The sequence below is a fragment of the Lactuca sativa genome, chromosome 1 (assembly GCF_002870075.4).
Source record: "Lactuca sativa cultivar Salinas chromosome 1, Lsat_Salinas_v11, whole genome shotgun sequence".
NCBI lineage: Eukaryota > Viridiplantae > Streptophyta > Magnoliopsida > Asterales > Asteraceae > Lactuca > Lactuca sativa.
Genome location: NC_056623.2, coordinates 203,270,835 through 203,292,544, shown reverse-complemented (window position 1 = coordinate 203,292,544; position 21,710 = coordinate 203,270,835). Strand labels below are relative to the sequence as shown.

Here is a 21,710-nt window from a genome sequence, read left to right as displayed (position 1 = left end):
ATTTAACACATATAATGCATTGACGGTGAACAATTAAATGTTCTAGCTTTCACCTTTGAATTAACGAAACCACTTTTGTGGAAGTACCTTGAAATCTCCTTTTATTTTTTGAGAGATCCTTATCAAAATGTTTTTCACCAAGACTTTTCTTCCCAAAGGATCCAGTTTTTATTTTTCCATTGAGATTTCTAACTAACATTTATCAACAAGTCATTGAATACGTTCCAAACCTACTTGTTTAATAGGCCACATCGGTCTCACAAGTACTTCATTCTATTTCGGTCTTATGTCAAGTACCGAAACCCGAAGTGAAGCGAAAGCCACCCTTAATAGCCTTATATATAAAAGATGTCTTTCAATGCTTCTTAACAAGTACTTGATTGTATTTCAACGGGAATCCAAACAAGCACTTTGAAGTCTATCTTGACTTTGAAGGAAGAGATTCGTTCCCGGGGTCCACTGCTTTGTGTCTTAAATGACATCTCAAAATCCCACAAATAGTTTGATTTATTTATTTATTTTTGACACTATCTTACACAAAAATCTTGAATTTTCCAAAAGTCTGGTTCGGTTACTCATAAGCTATTCATAAATATATACCTTCGTTTCCTAATGATGTAATGCAGTTGTTTACAAACGAAGGGATGCATCGGTATAAAGCCTTGGTCAATTATGGCAATAAAAATTCTATTGAAGGTTCAAGAGGTGAGTTAGCAGGAAGTTTAATCGATTGGTGATTTGAAAAGAGGATAAGTATGGAAGGGCGCATGCATTTGAACCATTACCCAATCATGCATCAACTGCTGGTTTATCAGGGTTGCTAGTGTTTCAATCACGCCTTTTTAGGCGTCGTTACCCAAATTGGTGGAATCATTTCTCCATATTTTTCTCTCTCCACAAAATCATATATAAGGGTTTTGATTACCGTGGTCTTACTTTTTACCACACTTCAACTCTCTCAAGAAAAAAGGCGATTTCAGGCGATTTGGTATTCACTGTTCATCTTCTTCTTCATCAAGCTTCAACAATGGCATAATCCTCTTCCATTCAAGAAAACTTTACACGCTCCACTCTTCTCGCAATCAAGCCTAATCAAACCTTGCTGATCGATCTCACACCATTCCTCTACAATACTTACATGTATCACATGGTGGAATGTATTAAGTATTCGCCACTCGTCAATGCTTTATCAACAGTGGAAGTCGTACCCATGGCGTGCCTCTCACAACTCTATTCCACTGCTACTTACGACAAAGCTGCAGAAAAGATTTATTTCGACATTCTCAACCAGAAGGCCTTAATCTTTAAGAACCGATTTTGCTCGCTGCTAGGGCTCACTTATGAAGAATCCATGGTGAATCCTGATTCCATCTCCACAGGTCAGCTTTTCTCGATGTTTTACAACATGGGATACACTGAAACCCTAACTACTATGAGCAAGTTCAAGAAATCATGCCTTCCTCCTCCATGGAATGGCCTCTTCACCCTTCTTTTATGACTCTGCATTATGGGTTGTACCATGGAATCAACCTTGATTATGGTTTGGTTTTATGGCTTCAACTAGTCCAAAGTTTGTCATCTGCTTCTCACCACACAAAAATTTCATGTGCCCGGTTTTGGACCATTATCACTCAATGGATAATGGAGCGTTATCATGTTCCCATCATGGAAGATTCACTCCTCTCCTCCATTGCTACATTTCATACCACAAATATCATTGTCACTCATCGCTCAAAGTTTCTCTTCGTTGGCTCAATTCCAGAGTCAATGTATGCTTGTGTGACCCCTGAGAGCAAGCTTATTCATGAGTATAAGAAGCTCCCTTCCCCTGGTCCAAGGGAACTTACTCCAGAAATGTTAAAGTCTATTGAAGAAGCAGACAAACCTGCTAAGAGGGCCAAGAAGCTAGAAGTGAAAAAGGGAGAAAAAGGAGGTAGAGTATCAAAAGTTCAGACTCCAAAGAAGCGAAAGTCTGAGAAGGTAGCACCTTCCCAGCCCAAGCAGAAGAAGGTCAAGAAACCTGCTCGGAATCTTATTCTTACATCATCAAGCGACTCCGACTCAAAGTACGTACCTACTGGTCATCAACCCATCATTCCAAGTGAATCTAAGAGCGAATGCTCAGATTATGAAGGTTCGGTTTGTGGTGGCACACCACCTCGTTTGCCTACACCAGAGGTATCTGTTCGCTCCCAAGCACCTTCTCCTCCACCTGTTTCCATTCCTATTTCCTTTCCTTACATTTCCCCTATCATCACATCTCAACCTACCTCTTCCATTCCCATTCCAACACCTATATTTTCTGAAGCTACAACCATAACTACTACTGGAGTTCAGACCAACGTATCTGATACGGGGGTTCGTACTTCAGCACCCGAAATCCCTGTTACTACCAAACCTCTATCACCTACCCAATCGACGGAATCCAATACTGTTATTGGTGGTGAAGATGTCGATTTCGACACCTTCTACTATAGTCCCTACAGGGTGCAAAGCGACGATGATGAAGATGCCCCTATCACCAAACACCATCTCAAGGAGCTGAATGAGAAGCTAGATAAGCTTATGGCCTCCTCCTCTACTCAGGATTCTTCTTCTGAGTTAGCCATAAAAGGCTTGATGGTCACCTGGGTTAAAGAACACGAAGCGTCAATCACCAAAGCCATTTCAGCAATTGATGCTTCAACAAAAGTTTGCACGTAAGCGACCAGAAAAATCGATAAACAAATTTTTAACGCAAATATTTTCCTTGAGTCTTTATAGGGTGCTGCAGAGCAAAATGCCAACAAGGTCAATGCCTCGGTTCAGACCCTCACTCAATCTCTTCAACAAGAGAAAGAGCTCTTTTGAGGTGTTTCGCAAGAACCTCACCTCTGGTCACGGTAAACATCAGGCATCTGTCTCTGAACATTTGGATAAACTTCAAGCATATCTTGCCTTGGAAAGCAGAGTGATGGATGAACTTGCTTTGAAGACCTCTCAACTCTAAACCCAGACTCTGAAGCTCAATCAAGCGAATAAGGAGCTTGAAGCACTGCGTTCGGAGCAGTCTGTGGTAAAAAGCTTTGTTGGTAATGTTCACTCCATTCTTCTCCATCTTCTTGAAGCCTACGATTCAGTTCTTACCATCTCAGTTAGACGTCATTTAGCTGAGAAGTTACGGCCTGCTCTTGATATTCTAAGCCATATAGAGGGTGTTTCGGACTCCTTTGTCTCTCTGCAACAAGGGGGAGAAGAAACGAGGTCCTCATCTCAACCACCGAAGCCTTCATCCCAACCTCCGAAACCTCAACACCCGAAACCACAACAACCGAAGGTGGTTACTGAACCGAAAGGGAAAGAAGCTTCGGGTTCGGGTATGCAGGATAAGGGAAAAGGAATTGTTGATGATAATGATGATGAGGATGATGTTGATGATATTGAAGAAACGGTTCCTAAACCAAGTCCTCTCAAAGCCAAGCCCACGGCTGAGGAGACTAAGGAAAAAGTTACTGAAGCGATTAATAAGGAGAATGAGAAGAGAGAAGCGAATATGCTTAATCAGAGGAAATTGAAGTTTCCTATGTGGTCGTTGGAAAGGCTACGAAAGGAGGTTATTAAAGCTCCAAGTTCACATTGGCTACACCCTGTTCTTTCATTCAATGTCGAGAATTCTAAAGATTCTCAATTTGACATGCCAATCACTCGTAAGGCTTTCATCTTTCACTGCTTTGAGTCTACAGTGGCGATTCCTTCTCCTGACCCGAAGGTTGATCAAGACTTGCTTGAATACTATCATGAATTCTCTTAACCTCAATACCTAACTTGGAGTAACAAGAAGATCACAAAAGTTAAGGTGCTAAAACCTACTGCAGCAGGGAAGTTCATTAATATCAAGTTCAAAGTGACCCGAGGATCAGATGGTTCGGTCCATACGGTCTCGCTTGCCGATTTGCCAAATCTGAATCCACACGACTGGATTCTTCTGAACAACATCCTACTCTCCAATCAGAAGGAATATGAGCCAATCAGAGATCACATCAAGCGTATGCTAGTGTGTTACATTCATGAAGTGGGGAGGATGGATCAGGAGATTGTCGTTGCTATACGCAAGAGGCCCTTAATCAAGCTAATCCGGAAGGCAGGTGACACTAAGCTGATGGTGAAGGGAAAAATTGATCCATAGTCTCAAACCGTCATGTTTATTAGAGGCAAAGGTCAAAGGTTCTTATTTGCTCTAGCTGACAAACATCTATTCTCCAATTCCTGCTTGGAGCACATTCTTGAGCTTATCCATGGGTGTGATTAAAACAGTGAGGCATATAAGAAGTTTTTCTCAGATATGCTTCGGTGGTATATGGCCTTCAGACAGACTCTTCTTGCCATCATACCAAAGTTGTTTAAGGTTGTGAAGCGAACTCCTCAACCTCCACCGAAGTGAAGTCTCGCTTTAATTGACGCAAAGGGGGAGATTGTTGGGTCCAAAAGTGTTGCGTCTTTGGGCTCGGTCTAGAAGTGTTGCGTCTTTCATCGAGCTCTGCTGAGGTGTGACTACATTTGAATCATTAAGCATTACTTGATTCTATATCGTGTTTATTGTGTCTGTTTGTTTTTATTGATTAATATGTTGAAGATCTAATCGATCTAAGAGTTTTTCAACTCATCACTATCTAAGGAAAGGTGTATGATTTTGATAAAGTCTTATCAAAGCATCTCGTATCAGAAATCTGAACTTTGGTAAGAAAGTTAATAAAGTATTGATTTCTAGAAGTCCAGTTGATTTTTGGATACATGTCAAACCTAGTAGGAGCATAATTGTTATGCTAATAATTATCATGTTAGTGGGAGCATGATTATTATGTTAAGTGTTAATTATAGAAAACAAAAGTATCAATTCGTGACTCTGCAGGATTTGAAAAGTTGTTTTGCTATAATTAAGGGAGAGGAAATTATACTTCATTTCAATTCTAAAAGCTTAGATTGAGATTTTAATCATCTTTAGTCAAGGATATATATATATATATATATATATATATATATATATATATATATATATATATATATATATATATATATATACATATATGAATTTTATGTTGGAATGGTTCAACCTAAGGAAATTCTATATATATTGCGTTATCAATATTCGATTATGATTATGTCATCCCTCTTCATAGTCGAATTATGAAAACATGGAAAATACAAAATATTGTAGCAAAAGACTGGTCTAGGATCATGTCTTTATGTGAGACATCATGAATCGTGTCCCATATGCTTCGGATATAGGATCGATTACATGTGCTATAATATTTATCCTTTCTAAATTTTCCAAATGCCCATGGCATTAAGACGGGAAAAGGTCTAGAATTGGATATGACTAAAATGATTAAGCACTTGTCGAGGACAATTTGAGGTTTACCAAAGATTGGTTCCTCATGGACAGTTGAAAGTATCATGTAAATTTCTGGAAAGGACCATATTGACATATTCTGAAAAGAGGCAACTCTTGTTCAGAAGTGATAGTCAATATGGGAATATGGAAATGTCTCTATATGTGGAAGTTATTCAATCTGTGTAAGATTAGAAAACTTAATGCAAGAAGGATGTTCAAAGGAATGTACTTTGAATTTGAGACTTCGTTTCCATGGAATTGATCTCCATTAAAATACTCTGTAATGTATGTTGATAAGTCTTTGTGACTTTGTGCATAGTCATTATAAGAGGATCAATTCATATAAGTTTAGAATCTAACAGATTTCGTTAAATGGCAGGAATTTGGAATTCTTACATTTACGATAAGGATTTCGGATTATGAAATGAGCATCATTGGAATCATGTTCAATTGGTCTATTTCACAAAGTAGGGATAATAGAAAAACATAGTGTGCATACGTGGAATATGGCATAACTATTGTTTGGACAAACACAGTGTAACAACCCGAAATTTCGTTTCATTACTTGTACCCCTTTTCGCGACTCGTTTCGATCATCCAGTCGCCGTTTTCGATTTCGTTTCCGATTTCCATCAATTAATTAAGTCATTGATGTGGATTTTATTTTATGACTTAATAAGTGTCCTAATACCCTTAGAACTCATTCTAACGCCCAGTATTAGCGATCGGAACATTTCTAGAATCAACCATATCGGGTAACGGCAACTTAATCGGGTGCGACCAAAAGCCCCGTTTAACGTCGGTATCGGGTAGAATTCCATCGTGTCCCGAACTTAGGACCTATTTAAACATGTTCAAGCTATCATTTGAAGCTTTTTCTATCTCTCTCTAACCTCTCTCTGAAATCCAAGTTTAAAGGTCCAAATCTAGAGTTTAAGGTCTCAAATCTTCAAGGTACCTTCCTATACTCATTTTGCATCATATTGGACCTTCAAATTCGAGATTTATTCATGATTTAGAGACTTGTATATGATTTTACGGCCCAAAATGGTGCTTAGGCCGTAAACCCATATTTAAAGGGTTTTAAGCCCTTAAACCCTTCCATGGCTTAAACAAGACTTAGATACGACTTTTAGAATATTGTTTATGGACCTAGAACACCTTAGAAATGAATTTTGAGGCGTTTGTGTGAGTTTACGGCCAAGGCATGTGCTTGGGCTGTAAACTCCTTAAACATGGGTGTAAACTCATTTTCAAGGTGTTAGAAAGCCATCCAACACCACCAAAAGCCTTGGAATAAATCATAGAACCAACCAAAAATAGTTTAAGGACCTTAAACACATCAAAAATCTTCATTTGAGAGTTTACGGCCATAGAAGGTGCTCCATGGCCGTAAACTCCTAAAAGTATGTCATTTGTGTCCAAAAATCATTTCAAGGCTTGTAGGAATTTTTAGAATCACATGTGATTAACTTTGGGACCTTAGAAACACTTATTCAAGGGGATATGAGAGTTTACGGCCATAGGCTCCATGCCAAGACCGTAAACTCCCTTAAGGGTGTTATTTGATGTTTTAAATAAATTCCAAGCCTTAAGAAAAATTATTCCAAGCATTTCCAAGTGATATTAGCCATTTGTGAACCATTAAGCTCCATAACCCTTGCCAACATGAGTTCACGGCTGTGAAATCATGTGTGGGTAGTGTTTAGGCCGTAAACTCAATTAGGAAGTTTACTCTTGGGGAGTAAACTCAAATCCCAAGTCCCTCGCTTCAATCCCCGTCCGTAGATGTCACCCGGGTCACTCCAAACACCCGTTTTGAGGTGTTTTCGTTCGTTGGAGTGTAATATCGTATCTAATTAGAGCTTATAAATCTAATTAGATATATTTGTATATCATTTTGTATTACATAGGAACCTCGCGTGTTATCAAACCTTGAATCGACACTTAGCATCCGGAACGTCGCGTTTCTCAACCGGTGAGTTCATACCCCTACCCTTTTTCAACTGTTTTCATTGTTTTCAGGGGGGAATACAAGCAAAAGTACAAGGAAATCTTGTACTCCAACTTATTATTTTCAGTTCAATTGATTTTATTCTGTATGTTCTAATATCAATAACTGTGTTTATCAAATAGTTCGAATTACGAAGTTAGCTTTCAAATTAATCATAGATTTCTTGATAAAATGTTACAATCTAAATTATGTTTCAGAATCTACGAATAATCCATACTAATCATCATTTAGAACGAATACGAAACTATAACTAGGAACAGAACGAATACGAAACTATAACTAGGAACATAACGTATACGAAACTATAACTAAGAACAGAACGAATATGAAACTATAATTAGGAATACAACGAATACGAATACGAATACGAATACGAATAGTAATAGGAGTAGGATTAGGGAAACGAATACGACTATGAAAACGAATACGAATACGAATACGAATAGTAATAAGAGTAGGATTAGGGAAACGAATACGACTACGAATACGAATACAAATACGAATGCGAATAAGTATATGAATATGTTTAAGAATAGGAACACGAATACGAAGATATGTATCTAAGTACACTCCAAGGTAACACCATTAGGATATCATAACACCTAGTTAATACAATAGGTACGAATGGAAATCAATCATTACATCGAAATTCAATAACTAAACTTACTTTTAGGAAAGTATGGGACTTTCCTGGGGAAACGTTACATAACTAGAAAAGTGTAATAACCAGATAACTTTATATCTTTCACAATTGGTAATATACAATCAGGAAAGTATGGGACTTTTCTGGGATCAAAGTTAAACATAACTAGAACCGTGTAACCTAACAATTAATCAAACGTTACTTGTAAGAAAATATGGGATTTTCTTGGATAACAAACTTTTCGGAAAACCAAAGGAAACTCGTACATTTTCACAAAACGAACATCTTATGAACTCACCAGCTTTATGCTGATTTTCAAACTGCTTGTATTCTCAGGTCAACATTAGACAGGTACCCGACGATATCTTTTGGCGAAGACGGAGTGCATAGAAGACTCGTCTTATTTTGTTCATATATACTATGTATCACAAATGTACAACTTTACTTTTGAACAAATGTAAACTTTAATATGTAATGTAATGGTTGTTTACTTTGCTTACTATGTGCATTGGATTTGATACTCAACGTGGAGTCCGCCCCGGAAATGTTTCCGCCTTAGGTTTTCGGGGTGTGACACACAGTGTGCATGCTTGGAGCGTGGCATGACGATAGTTTCAATTCAAGTATTAAGTTGATTATTCGAAACATTATACAATGAATAACGTGTAATCAATATGGTGATAAATAAAAGGTGTTTTGTTTATATTCATAAGTTCTGAGACCATATTGGATTCGATTATTCTTGTGTTTCACTTTGCATGTTTTGACTTCCCGAATAACTAGGTTATTCAAACTCTCCATAATCAATCATACTTTGGAGGTAGGTATGAATTAAGACTGTCATGAATTGGGCTTGTAGATGGCTAAGGTTCTTAGACATAGCAAAAGTTGTTGCAGCATTCATGAGTGCTCCTGGAATGAGATTCGATTATTTGATTAAACCCATGGTCATTTGAATCACTTCATGGATTTTATCACGAGTGATCATGAGACGATAATATCTTATATTCTTCAAACGGAGACGTGTGAGTTGTAGTTGTGCGTCAGTTGCACATTGACATATGTAAACGCAACTAGTAACTTGGATGTTACAAAGCATATCGTTGTGTGTAATTTGATGAGTAAGTACAAGCGAACATTTGGGTCGAAGTTTATCCATTCCTTTTACCCTTGGAGGGATAAAAGCGATATCTCTAGGTCCCTCAATGATTTAATGATGACACCCTAAGTGCTTGGCCAAGCTTGGACTGATTTGATTTGTTCAATTAGCTGGTCGTCATAAATCAGAAATCGGGAAACAACAGATGGATAGAGAGAATGATTATAATCCATGCCTTAGTCCATATGATATATAGAGTTCCATGCCTTAGTCCTTATCTAATGGACACGTCATTGATTTGTTCAGAGTTCCACAACGGATTTTAAGAGCTACGATTGCAAGTCAGGTTGTAGAGTCATACTTGCAATAATAGTTATTAGACTTATCCAAGTGGGAGACTGTTGGATTAGTGTCTAAGTCCATAACTATAATTGGTATGTACTTGATTCGATTTGGCATGGTCCATTTGGGTTGCATGGCATCAGAACAATTTGGATAGACTTTTGTGAGAAAATGATATTTATGATTTATTAATATATTATAAGTTCTAATATATTAATATGAAATCATATTATTTAATTAGTATTGATCAAGAATTAATTTGGAATTAATTATGTGATCAAAAGAGACTAACTAAATATATGGGGATTGATTATATAAATCATTCATTCTTATATATGTGGGCTTATGATCCATAGTTCTTCATGTTGGGCTAAACCCATGGGGTAACCCATGGATACTCCATGGAGGTTAAAACCCATGGATCATGAGGAATATGGAAAGTCATGAGTTACATGGTGTAACCCTAATAGCCACAATATATAAAGACCCCATAGCTCAAGAAAATAGCGCTAACGATTCATATGAGAGGACTAGCCGATTTTGAGCATAAGAACTTTTCTCTCAAGTTATTCCAAGTTGGTGGTGGTGTTGTGTGAGTCATTTGAGGTGTCACACTTGGGGCACTAGGCTATTAAGCTTCATGGAATCAAGCTACAACAAGAGGTATGTCATTCTAATCGATTCTTGTATTATATATATACTATATATTATGCTAGTTAGGATGAAACCTTGGAATATTGAATATTTGCATGTATAATAGAGAAAACATAGATCCAACTTTTATAGGGTTGCATGTACACCATAGGAGTGTTAGATTGCTCAAAACCCAACTCTGCTCATCCCTGGATGACAATCAAAATATGCCAAGTCCCTTCTTCCTTTTCGTACTGTCTACATCAACACCATGTTGCTAATGGGAGTTAAGCCGATTCAACATTGCTCCTTTGAGAGCCTGAGTATGGTATTTTCTATCGCGGCGGACAAAATCAAATGTGCTTTCAACTTATTGAAGAACTTCATGCTGCTCCAACATAGAGTATATTTCATCTTCAATTCTAGTGAATGGTGCATAAAGAAGCGGAACAAGATTAGAACTGGTTGATATCATTGGAACTAAGAAATCGTATTAAAGAGCTTAAATGAGAAATTTTCAGTGGATGAAGCAAGACGAAAAATACACGAATGCAATTAAAGTCAGTTTTGACATCATCAGATAGGGGAGATTGTAAGGTCGAACCTTATAATCTAATGAGTCAAATACACGTTGACCATCAACCCTAACTTATGAATCTCACGAGCTTCAACGTGTGATCATTAGTAGTAGTGTATTTACTTTGTATTCTTTAATTATAGTAATAGTAGCTTTCAGCTAGTTGTTCTTTGATATCAGTGATTAGGATCAGTCTGTTGACTTAGAAAGTTAGACTAGAATCAATCCCTTCAATGTCGGGATTGATTATTACTAGTGTTACTATACATTTGTGTAATCGTTTTGCGCTAGTTGTAACCCAAAATATTGCCACTTTTTGTCGATTCTCTATGTAGGGATCGCTTCTTAATGAAAACATCTTTATGATAACTTTGTTCTTAGTTCTTTCTTGTTTGTATCCAACCAAGCGCACCTTCCGTTCATATTTCAAATAATGAAAACTAGGTGTCACAACCACCATAGCCATCGATGGCATCATGACCCACCACTATCTGCTTCACATCTCCACCGCTACCCAAATCTGTCCCCACCTTTAATTTAATTTTGGCAACCTTTCTTCAACGTTCCAACAAACACCTAAAAGCAACCTAAGGGCCATTTAGCGGGTTTGCTGCATTAATTGGATTTAATTTCTAAAAATCACAATATTAAACCCTCAAAAATTGTACTTGAAGCTGACCTAGTTTAATTGTTTTGGAGCTTATGCAGTGGTAGTATTAATGTTATCATATAATAGATGGGTTTCATTCATTCTTTGTTGTTTCACTGATTGTTTGGAGTTATAGGTTTAGTTTGTGTGTTTATAACTGCTTTTAATGTTTAATTTGGTTTTTTGTTGATTTTGGTTGCATTTGGGGAAATAGATTTTGAATTGATGTTTGTTAAGTTCAAATTATGAACTGATTTGTTTGGACTTTACTCCTATTATGAGTTTCTTTTAGTTCCATAATGTTTTTTTAGCATTCTTTCTACTTACGCACAATTTTAGTTCAAAATTATATATACAAACAAAAAAAAACAGTAACATTAGATGATTGACCGGAAGATGAATGAGGGAGGGGATTCTGACGATGACTTCTGGTGCGTGCATGAAAATATATGAGAGAAGATGGTGGGATAGGCCGGAAACGCCCTTCTTTTTTTTCCATTTTTTAACAGGAAGGTGGTTAGGGATGACGATGTTAGTAGATGACGGTGATGGACGTAAAGAAAAGAGATACATACATATGGAGGTAGTGAGAGGGGCATTACGCGGAGGTCTGGTATTCGTTTGTAGCCGATGAGAAGAGGGGTGATCTTATAAGGTTCTTACTGATTTTAGGGTTTTTACAAAAATTTTCAATACAGTTTAATATTTAAATAAGCAAAAATACAAGTGGAAAAACGAAAACGTGCTTCTCTTTTTGCTAGATAATGTTGGAACATTTTTGCTAGATAATGTTGGGTTCCAAAGTCTATAACCAACAACGACCAAAACCAATAAAAACATCTTACTTTAGATAATTGATACAACACCAAATCTTAATTCTGAAAAGTACATATTTTTTTTTTTCTTGTTGTTCAAATTTGAACCATTTTTACAAATTTATCTCATTTTTACCTTTTACTATTCATGAACCATTTTGACAACCACATGAAAATTTGTCTTGTTTTCCCGTCTTCATCTTTCATTATCTTTGGGATACGTTTATTTTTGTTTTTCGAATATTTTATCAACTTCTCTGTAGCCCCTTTTGTGGGCCACCCATTTATTTAATGCTACATTAATATAGACACCCCACTCTCGTTTGTGCACTGCTTACCACCATTACATTTCCACATATCAACTATATACACCTACTTAGCTACTACTCTACTTCCGAGGGGTCTCATTCTCATCAAACGAAAACTCCAGTAATGGAAAAATCCAAACACATTCTGATTTCGCTTTTGATAATCTTTGCACCTTTCATACGTGCATCAAACTCAAGCTCAATCATCAAGAGACTTCCAGGTTTTGATGGTGATCTTCCTTTCAAACTGGAAACCGGGTATGTCTCCGTTTTCATTGTCTTTACTGTTTCAGACGACTCTTAAATTAGTCTTTTGTTTTTCTCGAAAGATACATTGGAGTTGGAAAAGATGAAGCAGTGCAGATCTTTTACTACTTCGTTGAGTCCGAAAGAAACCCCTCCGAAGACCCTTTTCTTCTTTACCTCACTGGTGGGCCCGGCACTTCGGTACTTTATTCCATGATGTATCAAATAGGTAATCATCTTGCGTTTTGTGGCTATGGTTGATTTTTGTTGTAGTGCGTTTTGCACTGATTAAAGTAAAAAAAAAAAAAAAATGTATTCCCCCAAATCCATATAGATAGATATTGCAAGCATAAAATCGAAAAAAGTAAAGTGATGACATTGGACATATATAATTATATATTGTTGGTTGTTGGAGTTTAATTAGATTAAACTTTTAAAGAGTTTAAATAATGTCTCAGTTTTATATGATCCATATCTAAGACAATCGTGTTGATATTTTTGGCATATTTTCGAAAACATGATGTATTTTAAGAGCATATCTATCATATTACGCTTTGAGAAAATATATATCTTGGATTGGACGAGAGGATTAGGCTATATAAGATATAAAACTAAACAGACAGGGGATGAAGATAAATACAAAAAAAAAACATAATCCTAATTATATATAAACACCAACACCCTCAAATTGTGTATGGCGTTTGACTTCCAATGATATTACAAATTAAGGAGCCATAGCTTAATAGATTAATGTCGAGTTGTGGAGTACAATTACCCCGATTTTGTGAAACATGTTAATTTTTGTGTGTTCTCTATTTTATTCTCTTCTTATATCTTTTTGTGATATGTCGTTTATAATCCTAAAAATCAAGTGATGGATGGTGAAGACTGGGATGATCAATGGATTAAGGGTTTAGGTTACTATTTTTACATATACACCCTAATAGATATAGACACACACACAAAATATGAAGATAACTATTAAAGGATAACCCTAAAGTATATAAACACTATCTATATAAACACTAAGGGCATCTATAGTTCATTGAACTCATTAGAGTTTAATGGGATGTAACTTGCCGAATCCTCATTCTACTCTTCATACAATTTATTTTTTCTATAATGCATTTGAACTCTGTTTTAGGCCTTTACGAATAATAAGTTAATATTTCCTATGTGAAATTCCAAACCTTAACCACTTCCATAACAGCCGGACATTCTAGCAAACATCATTTGTTGGGTATTTGGTTAATCATATTATTTTTATAATTTATATGAATCATGTGCTTTTGAGGCTATTATTATAAATTATTTTTACTTGGCCATGCCAAATAAAAAACACTATGATTGGGAGGTTTGGCCTAACTTTCATTTATTTGATTAATTGTATTATTTTAATAATTTCTGTCAATCATGTGATGTTTTACATCTTTAGGCTATTATTATTTTACTTGGTTTTGAAATTTGACGTTTTTACCCTACACACTAAAAATAAAACCTAGTGACACTTTTTGTAACTTTTAAAGTCATTGTATACTATTATTAAATAGTGACTGATCTTACTTCCGATTTATCCACACCACTTATTAACATTATTTAACTATCATTTTTCCAGGTCCACTTAATTTCAATTTGGAAACTTCAACGGATGATAACATTACATTGACATTAAATCCATATCCATGGAATAAGGTTTACATTCTCACTCCAAAAACATGGTTTCTAAAAATTAATATTATAATCCTATAAATCTTACTCCTACATGAAACGTTTATAAAATATAATCGTGTAATTTTGTAGGTTGCTAATATGTTATTCATAGATGCACCAGCGGGAGCAGGGTTCTCATATTCTACAACATACGAAGGAACGATTTGCAGTGATTCCCTTCTAGCTTCATATGCTTATGATTTTCTACGAAAGGTTTTGTAATAACTTCTATTAATTCATTAATTTATTGACTTCTTATTTAATCTTAAAATGATTTTGTTGTACATGTTAATTATACAGTGGTTTACGGATCATCCTAGTTTTTTGAGCAATCCGTTCTACGTATCGGGGATTTCATACATGGGGATTATCATACCAAATGTTGCTTTGCATGTATATAATGGTAAGAGCTCTACACATTAAGGTGTTGTTTGTTTTTCTGAAGCAAAATTCATGTAGTCTGCGGACCACCTTTGTCGTAGAAGAGGTGGACCAAATGGTTGTAGACTGTAATAAGAAACGTGTTTGCTTTTTTAACATCCGCAAGCTGCTGCATATATTAAAAAATTAAAATAGATTGATTTTATAAACCCAAATAGTTTTTTAATACCGAAAAATTAATAATGTATGATATTTCAGTAAGAATTTATGATATTTAACAAAGAAATGATATTTCAACAAAAAAAAAATAAAGATATTTTAGCAAAAAATAATGATATTTTTCAAGAAGTTATCATTATTTAATATAAAAATGAAAAAAAAGAATTCAACAAGAATAAAAAAAAAAAGGAAAAATAAGATTTCGGCAACATCTAATCAAGAATTCAACAAGAAAAAAGAAAAGGAAGAGGTTGGAAGAGGTTATACAAGTGTTGCACCAAACAAAAAATGCGTAAATGTTTTTTACTCTAAAAGCTTTTAAAAAAACAAACAACTGCGAGATTAAAAGTGTTGTGCGTGTTCTGTGCCACCCAGCAATAAAAGTCTGAATCTGAAGATATTTTTTTCAAAAAAAACAAACACCATCTAAATTACAAAAATGGTCCATGTGGTTTAATTAAATTTGCGGTTCAATTTTACAAAAGTTGGATTGAAGATGCGAATTCAACCGAACAACAGGGGCCATTTTGGTAGTTTACTCTAGTTTAAATTGAAAAATATAAATGTGGTATCTTATTTTATTTTATTTTTTAAACCGATGTAAATATATAAATAAAACATACAAAATCTTACAAGAATCCAGGAACAACAATAATGCCAAAACATTATAATACAAAGGAAAATTAAGTAATGTCACTAGCCGCAAAGGACAAAGGGACAATGACCCCATCCGCAAAAGATAAATTTAGTACCTTTCGTATGTTTTTAATATAAGGTTAAAGAAGATATTTTTTGTGATTTTGGTTTTTAAATTATAGTTTTTAATATAAGGTGAAGGAAGATATTTTTTGTGATTTTGGTTTTTAAATTATAATTTTTAATATAAGGTGAAGGAAGATATTTTTTGTGATTTTGGTTTTTAAATTATATTTCATGAAGGTTTTGACTCTAGTTATTAAATAATAAAAATTGACAATAAAAACCGGTAAATGGCATCATTTGAACCGGCTAACCTGATATGATTTGAACGTTGAACATTCTATACCAATAGGCTTCTTTTGTGTGGACATTGAGCGAAAGAAAATACTAACAAAATTCATCTCTTTCATCATAAAACTAAATAAAACCAATTAATCAAACATTGTACTAAAACAATCTGAAATCAAAATCAAAGCTCAAAAAAAGAAAAAACAAAATGAAATAAAATAGTAATATTAAACTCATTTTGATTTTGTTATCCAAATCAAAGCTTTATATTGATTTTTTTTTTCATTTCCCCTTTTCTAGTATAATGTGATAACAAAATTTCACAAAACCATACTAACCAATTTGCGTACCCTTAAATTATTTTAAGAATCAGTCAAACACAACCACTTGGATTTGGTGCAAGTAACAGTCTAATCAGTCAAAGACAACCCTTAAATTATTAAGTCATATTTGTTAGTAGTTAAAAGGCTCAATTTTCTAACATTCTATTTATGATGTCTTGTATTTTGTAGGCAATGAACGTGGAAATCAACCACAACTCAATATTAAAGTAAATATTCTTCTATATAAACTTTATAATATTATTTACAAATATTGTTTTATAAAACAAAGTACATAACATAATATTAACTAATGTTTTTTGGATTATATATAGGGGGTCATTAGTGTTTCTCCATTAACTGATAAATTCAGTGATTTTAATTCAAGATTTGAGTTTGCTCATCGGCTATCATTAATATCAGACGATATTTATGAGGTAAAGAAATATATTTATACAAGAATTTTTAGCATTTAATGCTCCATGCGACCACATTTTTTTTTTGTAATTTGATAATATTTGTTTTATATTTCAGTCTACAACACAAACATGTAAGGGTAACTATGTAATCAATGATTTACACAACATCCTTTGTGCAAATAATCTCCAATGGGTGAATGAGGTAATACTCTTTTTAATAAGATCTTATAGAATTTTATGTAGCATAACTCTAATCCTGATTCTCAATTGTAGTGCACAAGCAGGATTAACTTAGAGAATATATTGGATCCGTTGTGTGACACAACATATCAAGACCCAACTTGCAGAGTAATTTCTCTTTGAAATAAATCGATCAACACTTACTTTTTGAGTTTTTTCTAATATGATTCTTTTACTGAATTCAATGTTAGTTGTATTTTGTTTAGGAAGCTAGGTATCTACTCATTGGGATATGGGCAAATCAAAAAGACGTTCAGAAAGCTCTCAATGTTCGTGAGGTATGTTATATATACTATATAGCACTTATGTTTCTCAAAAGGTATACATGCAAATATAGTCGAGGTTTTTGTAATGTGTGAGTTTCAATTCCAATGTGTATTCGGGCTCATTTTACACATTGGGCTCTTATCTGGTTGTTGTATGTCTGATTTACATTTGACATGATGCTCTAAGAACAGGGTTTAGGTGTAAAAATGACCCTTTTGTACAAAGTGTGTCGTCATTTCATAATATGTTCAAGAGTTCTTGAATGCGTTTCTTTTTATCTACAGGGAACAATAGAAAAATGGGTGATTAAAAATGAGAGTCTTCATTATGATTTAGGGAAAAAGGACACAACATGTTACTCTTACGATGTTTTCAGCACAATCCCCATCCACAAAAAACTACTTGCCAAGAAATGCCAATACTTGATCATATGGTAATACTTGTACACTTGGAGATAAGATTTACAATTTCATTATTACATAGAAAAAGTATGTTTTGCAACATTTATATATTTATATGTCACATACCAACACTTATATAATCATGTCTTATATTCATAACCTATTTAAAACAAATGAAATATGATTTATTCAACAACAAATGAATCACTATTATCATGAACGAATTTCGAGAATCCTAATTGCACGTTTGGTCCCTAAACGTTTTAATAAAAGAATGAGTAAATTAATGAAATCGTCCCTATGGTTTGGTCAAAATTGCACGTTTGGTCCCTAACTTTTTTTCTACACTCGGATCATCCTTGTGGTTTGATTTTGTTGCGTTTTTCGTCCTTATGATTTGGTTAAAATTGCATGTTTGGTCCGTAACTTTATGTATGTCAGTGACGAAAAACGAAACAAAATCAAACCTCAGGAACGAGCCGAATGCAAAAAAAAAAAAAAAAAAAAAAGTTAGTGACCAAACATGCAATTTTGACCAAACCATAAGGACGATTTCAATAATTTACTCTAAAACATTTATAACAAATCTACCAACAAACATCCACCAAGTGTCCAAGTGATATGTTGTGTGTAACCTTGGACCATATGCGTATTTAAGATTTATAGTTTTTTTGTCATGATGACAGCTTTTATTTTATTTTTATTTTTTTCATTTCTTAAAAATTCTATTTTGCAGTGGTGATCATGACATGACATTTCCACATGTGGGCACAGAGAGGTGGATAAGAAGTCTCAATCTTCCAGTTGAAAAGAAATGGGCACCATGGTTTGTTAATAACCAGATCGCAGGGTAAGCTTAAATTTAAGAATCTTTTAACAATACACTCAAACTATTTTTTCATTTCCATTCTCCTATTGTTGTTAGCACATTTTATTTCATGAAATGATACATTATTTAGAACTAATCAATCAAAGTGGTCATTTACGTTTTTGTAGATATCAGATGACATATGCATTGAGTGAATACACGTTAAAATATGCGACTATAAAGGTAAGAAACCTAAGCCTTAAACTTGTTCTATGGTACAATTTTGAGTGTTTTTGATTAAGTGTTTTTTTTTTAAAATGTGTACCCACAAAAGATACGAGCATTTCACTTAATTAAATAACAAAGATAAATAATGCAAGCATATGCAATTTATCTATTTGCATAACAACATAAATAAATATTTGAAAGGTTTTTTTTTTTTTTTTAAATTTTATTTATCTCGGGTCCACTCTTCTGCAGGGTGCAGGCCATGGAGTGGCATTGTACAAGCCTGAAGAAGCTTTGACCATGGTGGATGGGTGGCTTGCATCTCAAAAATATTTAAGTGACTCTTAAGAATAATATTTCATTCATTATTATATTGCTACTATCGATGCTTCATGATTTTGTATTTAAAAGTTTTATTTCGAAAGTATTGAAACGATGTGGTGATTTTGCATTTATAAGTTTTGTTTACAAAGTATTGAAATAATGCCTCCAAAGCCCCCTCGTCGCCTGTTTTCAGTAAAGGTGAATCAATGGATCTTGAGTGATAATTGATCCATTTGATTTTTAAAAGAGAAAAGGTAGTGTTCCAGATTAAAAACATAAAAGCTAAGAAGAAGAAGAATAAATATCAGCTAAGACACCAAATCATAAACATGTGCTAACAACATATAGGGTAACACCCCTCACCAAACTCACAATGCCGCATCAATAATCATTAAGAGTTTGTCAAACAAAAAAACTCGTACAAAAATGACCTATGGTTATATTTTTGCCAGAACTGCCCGATCATACTTTTGATTAAAACTGTGTCTGAAGGTTATTGCTAAAATCCTACCATTGTTTTAGTGACGTTTTAAGTTGTATTTCATGACCATTAGTAATATAGTTGAAACATTTAGACACGTTTAAATATAACAAATATGACAATTATTAGCCACACTGGAACAATGTGGCCAAATGTTACGATCTGTCATAGGCAATTGGAGAGCTAGTTCTACTTGTAATATTGACTAAGGTTTGCAGAAGGAATGAGGATTCTGGTTACCTTTCTAAATATATGACGCATCGGTAGGGGCGTACGATGGATATCTGATTAGGTTCAGGTTGAGGTGTAACACCGTAAATTTCAAAACAATTTTTCGCATTTTATAAAAGCATAATTCATTTAGTATTCATAAAAACATCAGTGTTTGAAACTCAAATCCATAACATATAAAAATTCCAAGATCTCATAACATAAAAATCCTGTGTGTGTACTGATCAGGCCAGCGCCTTCCCGCGGTCATCACTAGTACCTGAAACAAATAACACCAAACACTGTAAGCACAAAGCTTAGTGAGTTCCCCTAAATACCACACACAACACATATTAGCCACTCGAGGCTATAACTCTGTGGGTCCGTGGACCCTACTTTGGGAACCCTCTAGTTCTAACACTGTGAACCTTCCGGTTCCAACTCTATAAACATGCACAGCATAAATCACATAGAAATAATGCAGTACAACACATAACATACATATAGCATACAAATACTCTGTCACATAACTCTGATTACCTACTCAAGGTAAAGTATAGTGAGAAGACTCACCTCGCATATCTCGATAACATGCAAATCCCTGAAATCACTAGTGCTCGATCTCCCGAGCTATAGTCCTCCTATAACACAACACATCTCTAATTAACACTTTCCCTACTAAGGTTGACTAACCCTATCAAGTCAACACTGGTCAACTCTGGTCAACGGTCAACGGTTAACTCAACTCGCCGAGTCTGGCATGGACTCGCCGAGTCTCTACGGGGACCCGATTCCTCCGAGTCCCTTCCGACTCACCGAGTCACTCACCCGACTCGGTTACTCAAACCCTGGTTCGAAATCACTGAACAACCCGCACCAACTCGTCGAGTCTGGAAATGGACTCGGCGAGTGCATTCCATGCACAACCCCAAACGACCTTCTGAGGTCAGATCTGCTTCACTAACTCATAGATCCAGTCCTTCCAAGCTTATTCATCACGTAAAGTTCATGTCTTGGCGCTCATAACACACCTAATGACTCATAAATGGTGTTTTGACCTCAAGCACAAAGACCCCAATCCAGAACCTCCATGGATTCATAAAAAGCTTGGACAAAGGGACACTCTGGACCTCCAAGGGTCCAGATCCAGAACCTAACTCACTTAAGGGACCAAGGAAGCACTAGATCTAGCCACAAAAGGGTTCAATAAGCCCTAAATCAACATGAACATCACCATAACAGAGAATGGTTCGAAAAATAGTACCTCAAACGTGATGTTCTGGACCTCAGATCTTCAAGAAGTTGTTCCTCTTGTTTCCCCTTGGCTATTGCTTCTTTTCCCTTGCTAGATAACACCTACAAGGTCAACAATAACTCCTTATCTCATTTCAAACGCTCAAGCTCACTAGGGTTTCACTCTGGGGACTGGTGAGCACAAATGACGGCCATAAGGCCCTTTAAATAGGCCCCAAACCCGAGAAATTGGGGTTTCATTAAACAGCGCAGACTCACCGAGTCCACCAATGTGACTCGTCGAGTCCAGTCATTAATCCGGGTGAGAAATCGCGTCTCTACTCGGCGAGTCTTCGCACCAACTCGCCGAGTTCTTCCACAAAACTCAAAATAAAATGAATAAATATAATACTTGAAATTCCGGATGTTACATGAGGGCTATGTTAGAGCCTCTCTACCGGTTCTTCTCTGATTAACGCTTTGAGATTCGAAGCATGACCTCAACACCTGATTAAGGTATAGTTGGGTGAGGTTTCGACTCGTGATTGATTATGGTATGGTAGATGGACGGCAAGGGCATGGGTTAGGCCCATGGCCATTGTGAAAATTGTAACACTATGGGGTAGCTGTAGCATTCATCAGGTTGATAGGTTGTTGTGAAAGTGTTGTACGACTAAGGGGTAGCCGTAACATTCACCATGTTGATAGGATACGAAGTCCGTTTTTGACGTTCTTTATATGCACGTGTAGGTAAAATTACGCTCTACAACTTTCGTTTAGACTTC

At 35.3% G+C, this 21,710-nt stretch overlaps 1 protein-coding gene across 1 annotated transcript; it reads left to right on the top strand.

Annotated features, from left to right (window-relative positions):
- Positions 1-12,474: 12,474 nt before the first annotated feature.
- LOC111919870 (serine carboxypeptidase-like 2) lies at positions 12,475-19,135 on the top strand. Its single transcript, XM_023915434.3, has 14 exons — positions 12,475-12,709; positions 12,781-12,926; positions 14,313-14,389; positions 14,498-14,620; positions 14,708-14,810; positions 16,507-16,544; positions 16,650-16,751; positions 16,849-16,935; positions 17,007-17,081; positions 17,180-17,251; positions 17,525-17,673; positions 18,378-18,491; positions 18,638-18,692; positions 18,930-19,135. Exons 1-14 carry the CDS (start codon positions 12,576-12,578, stop codon positions 19,023-19,025), a joined length of 1,371 nt encoding a protein of 456 aa, XP_023771202.1. The 5' UTR covers positions 12,475-12,575; the 3' UTR covers positions 19,026-19,135.
- The last annotated feature ends 2,575 nt before the right edge of the window (positions 19,136-21,710 follow it).

Excerpts from the sequence above, each read along its gene's own strand:
- LOC111919870 (XM_023915434.3), top strand. The coding sequence starts at position 12,576 with ATGGAAAAATCCAAACACATTCTGATTTCGCTTTTGATAATCTTTGCA. Across the intron at positions 14,621-14,707 it reads CTTATGATTTTCTACGAAAG|TGGTTTACGGATCATCCTAG; the intron begins GTTTTGTAATAA and ends TTAATTATACAG. Across the intron at positions 17,674-18,377 it reads TGCCAATACTTGATCATATG|TGGTGATCATGACATGACAT; the intron begins GTAATACTTGTA and ends TCTATTTTGCAG.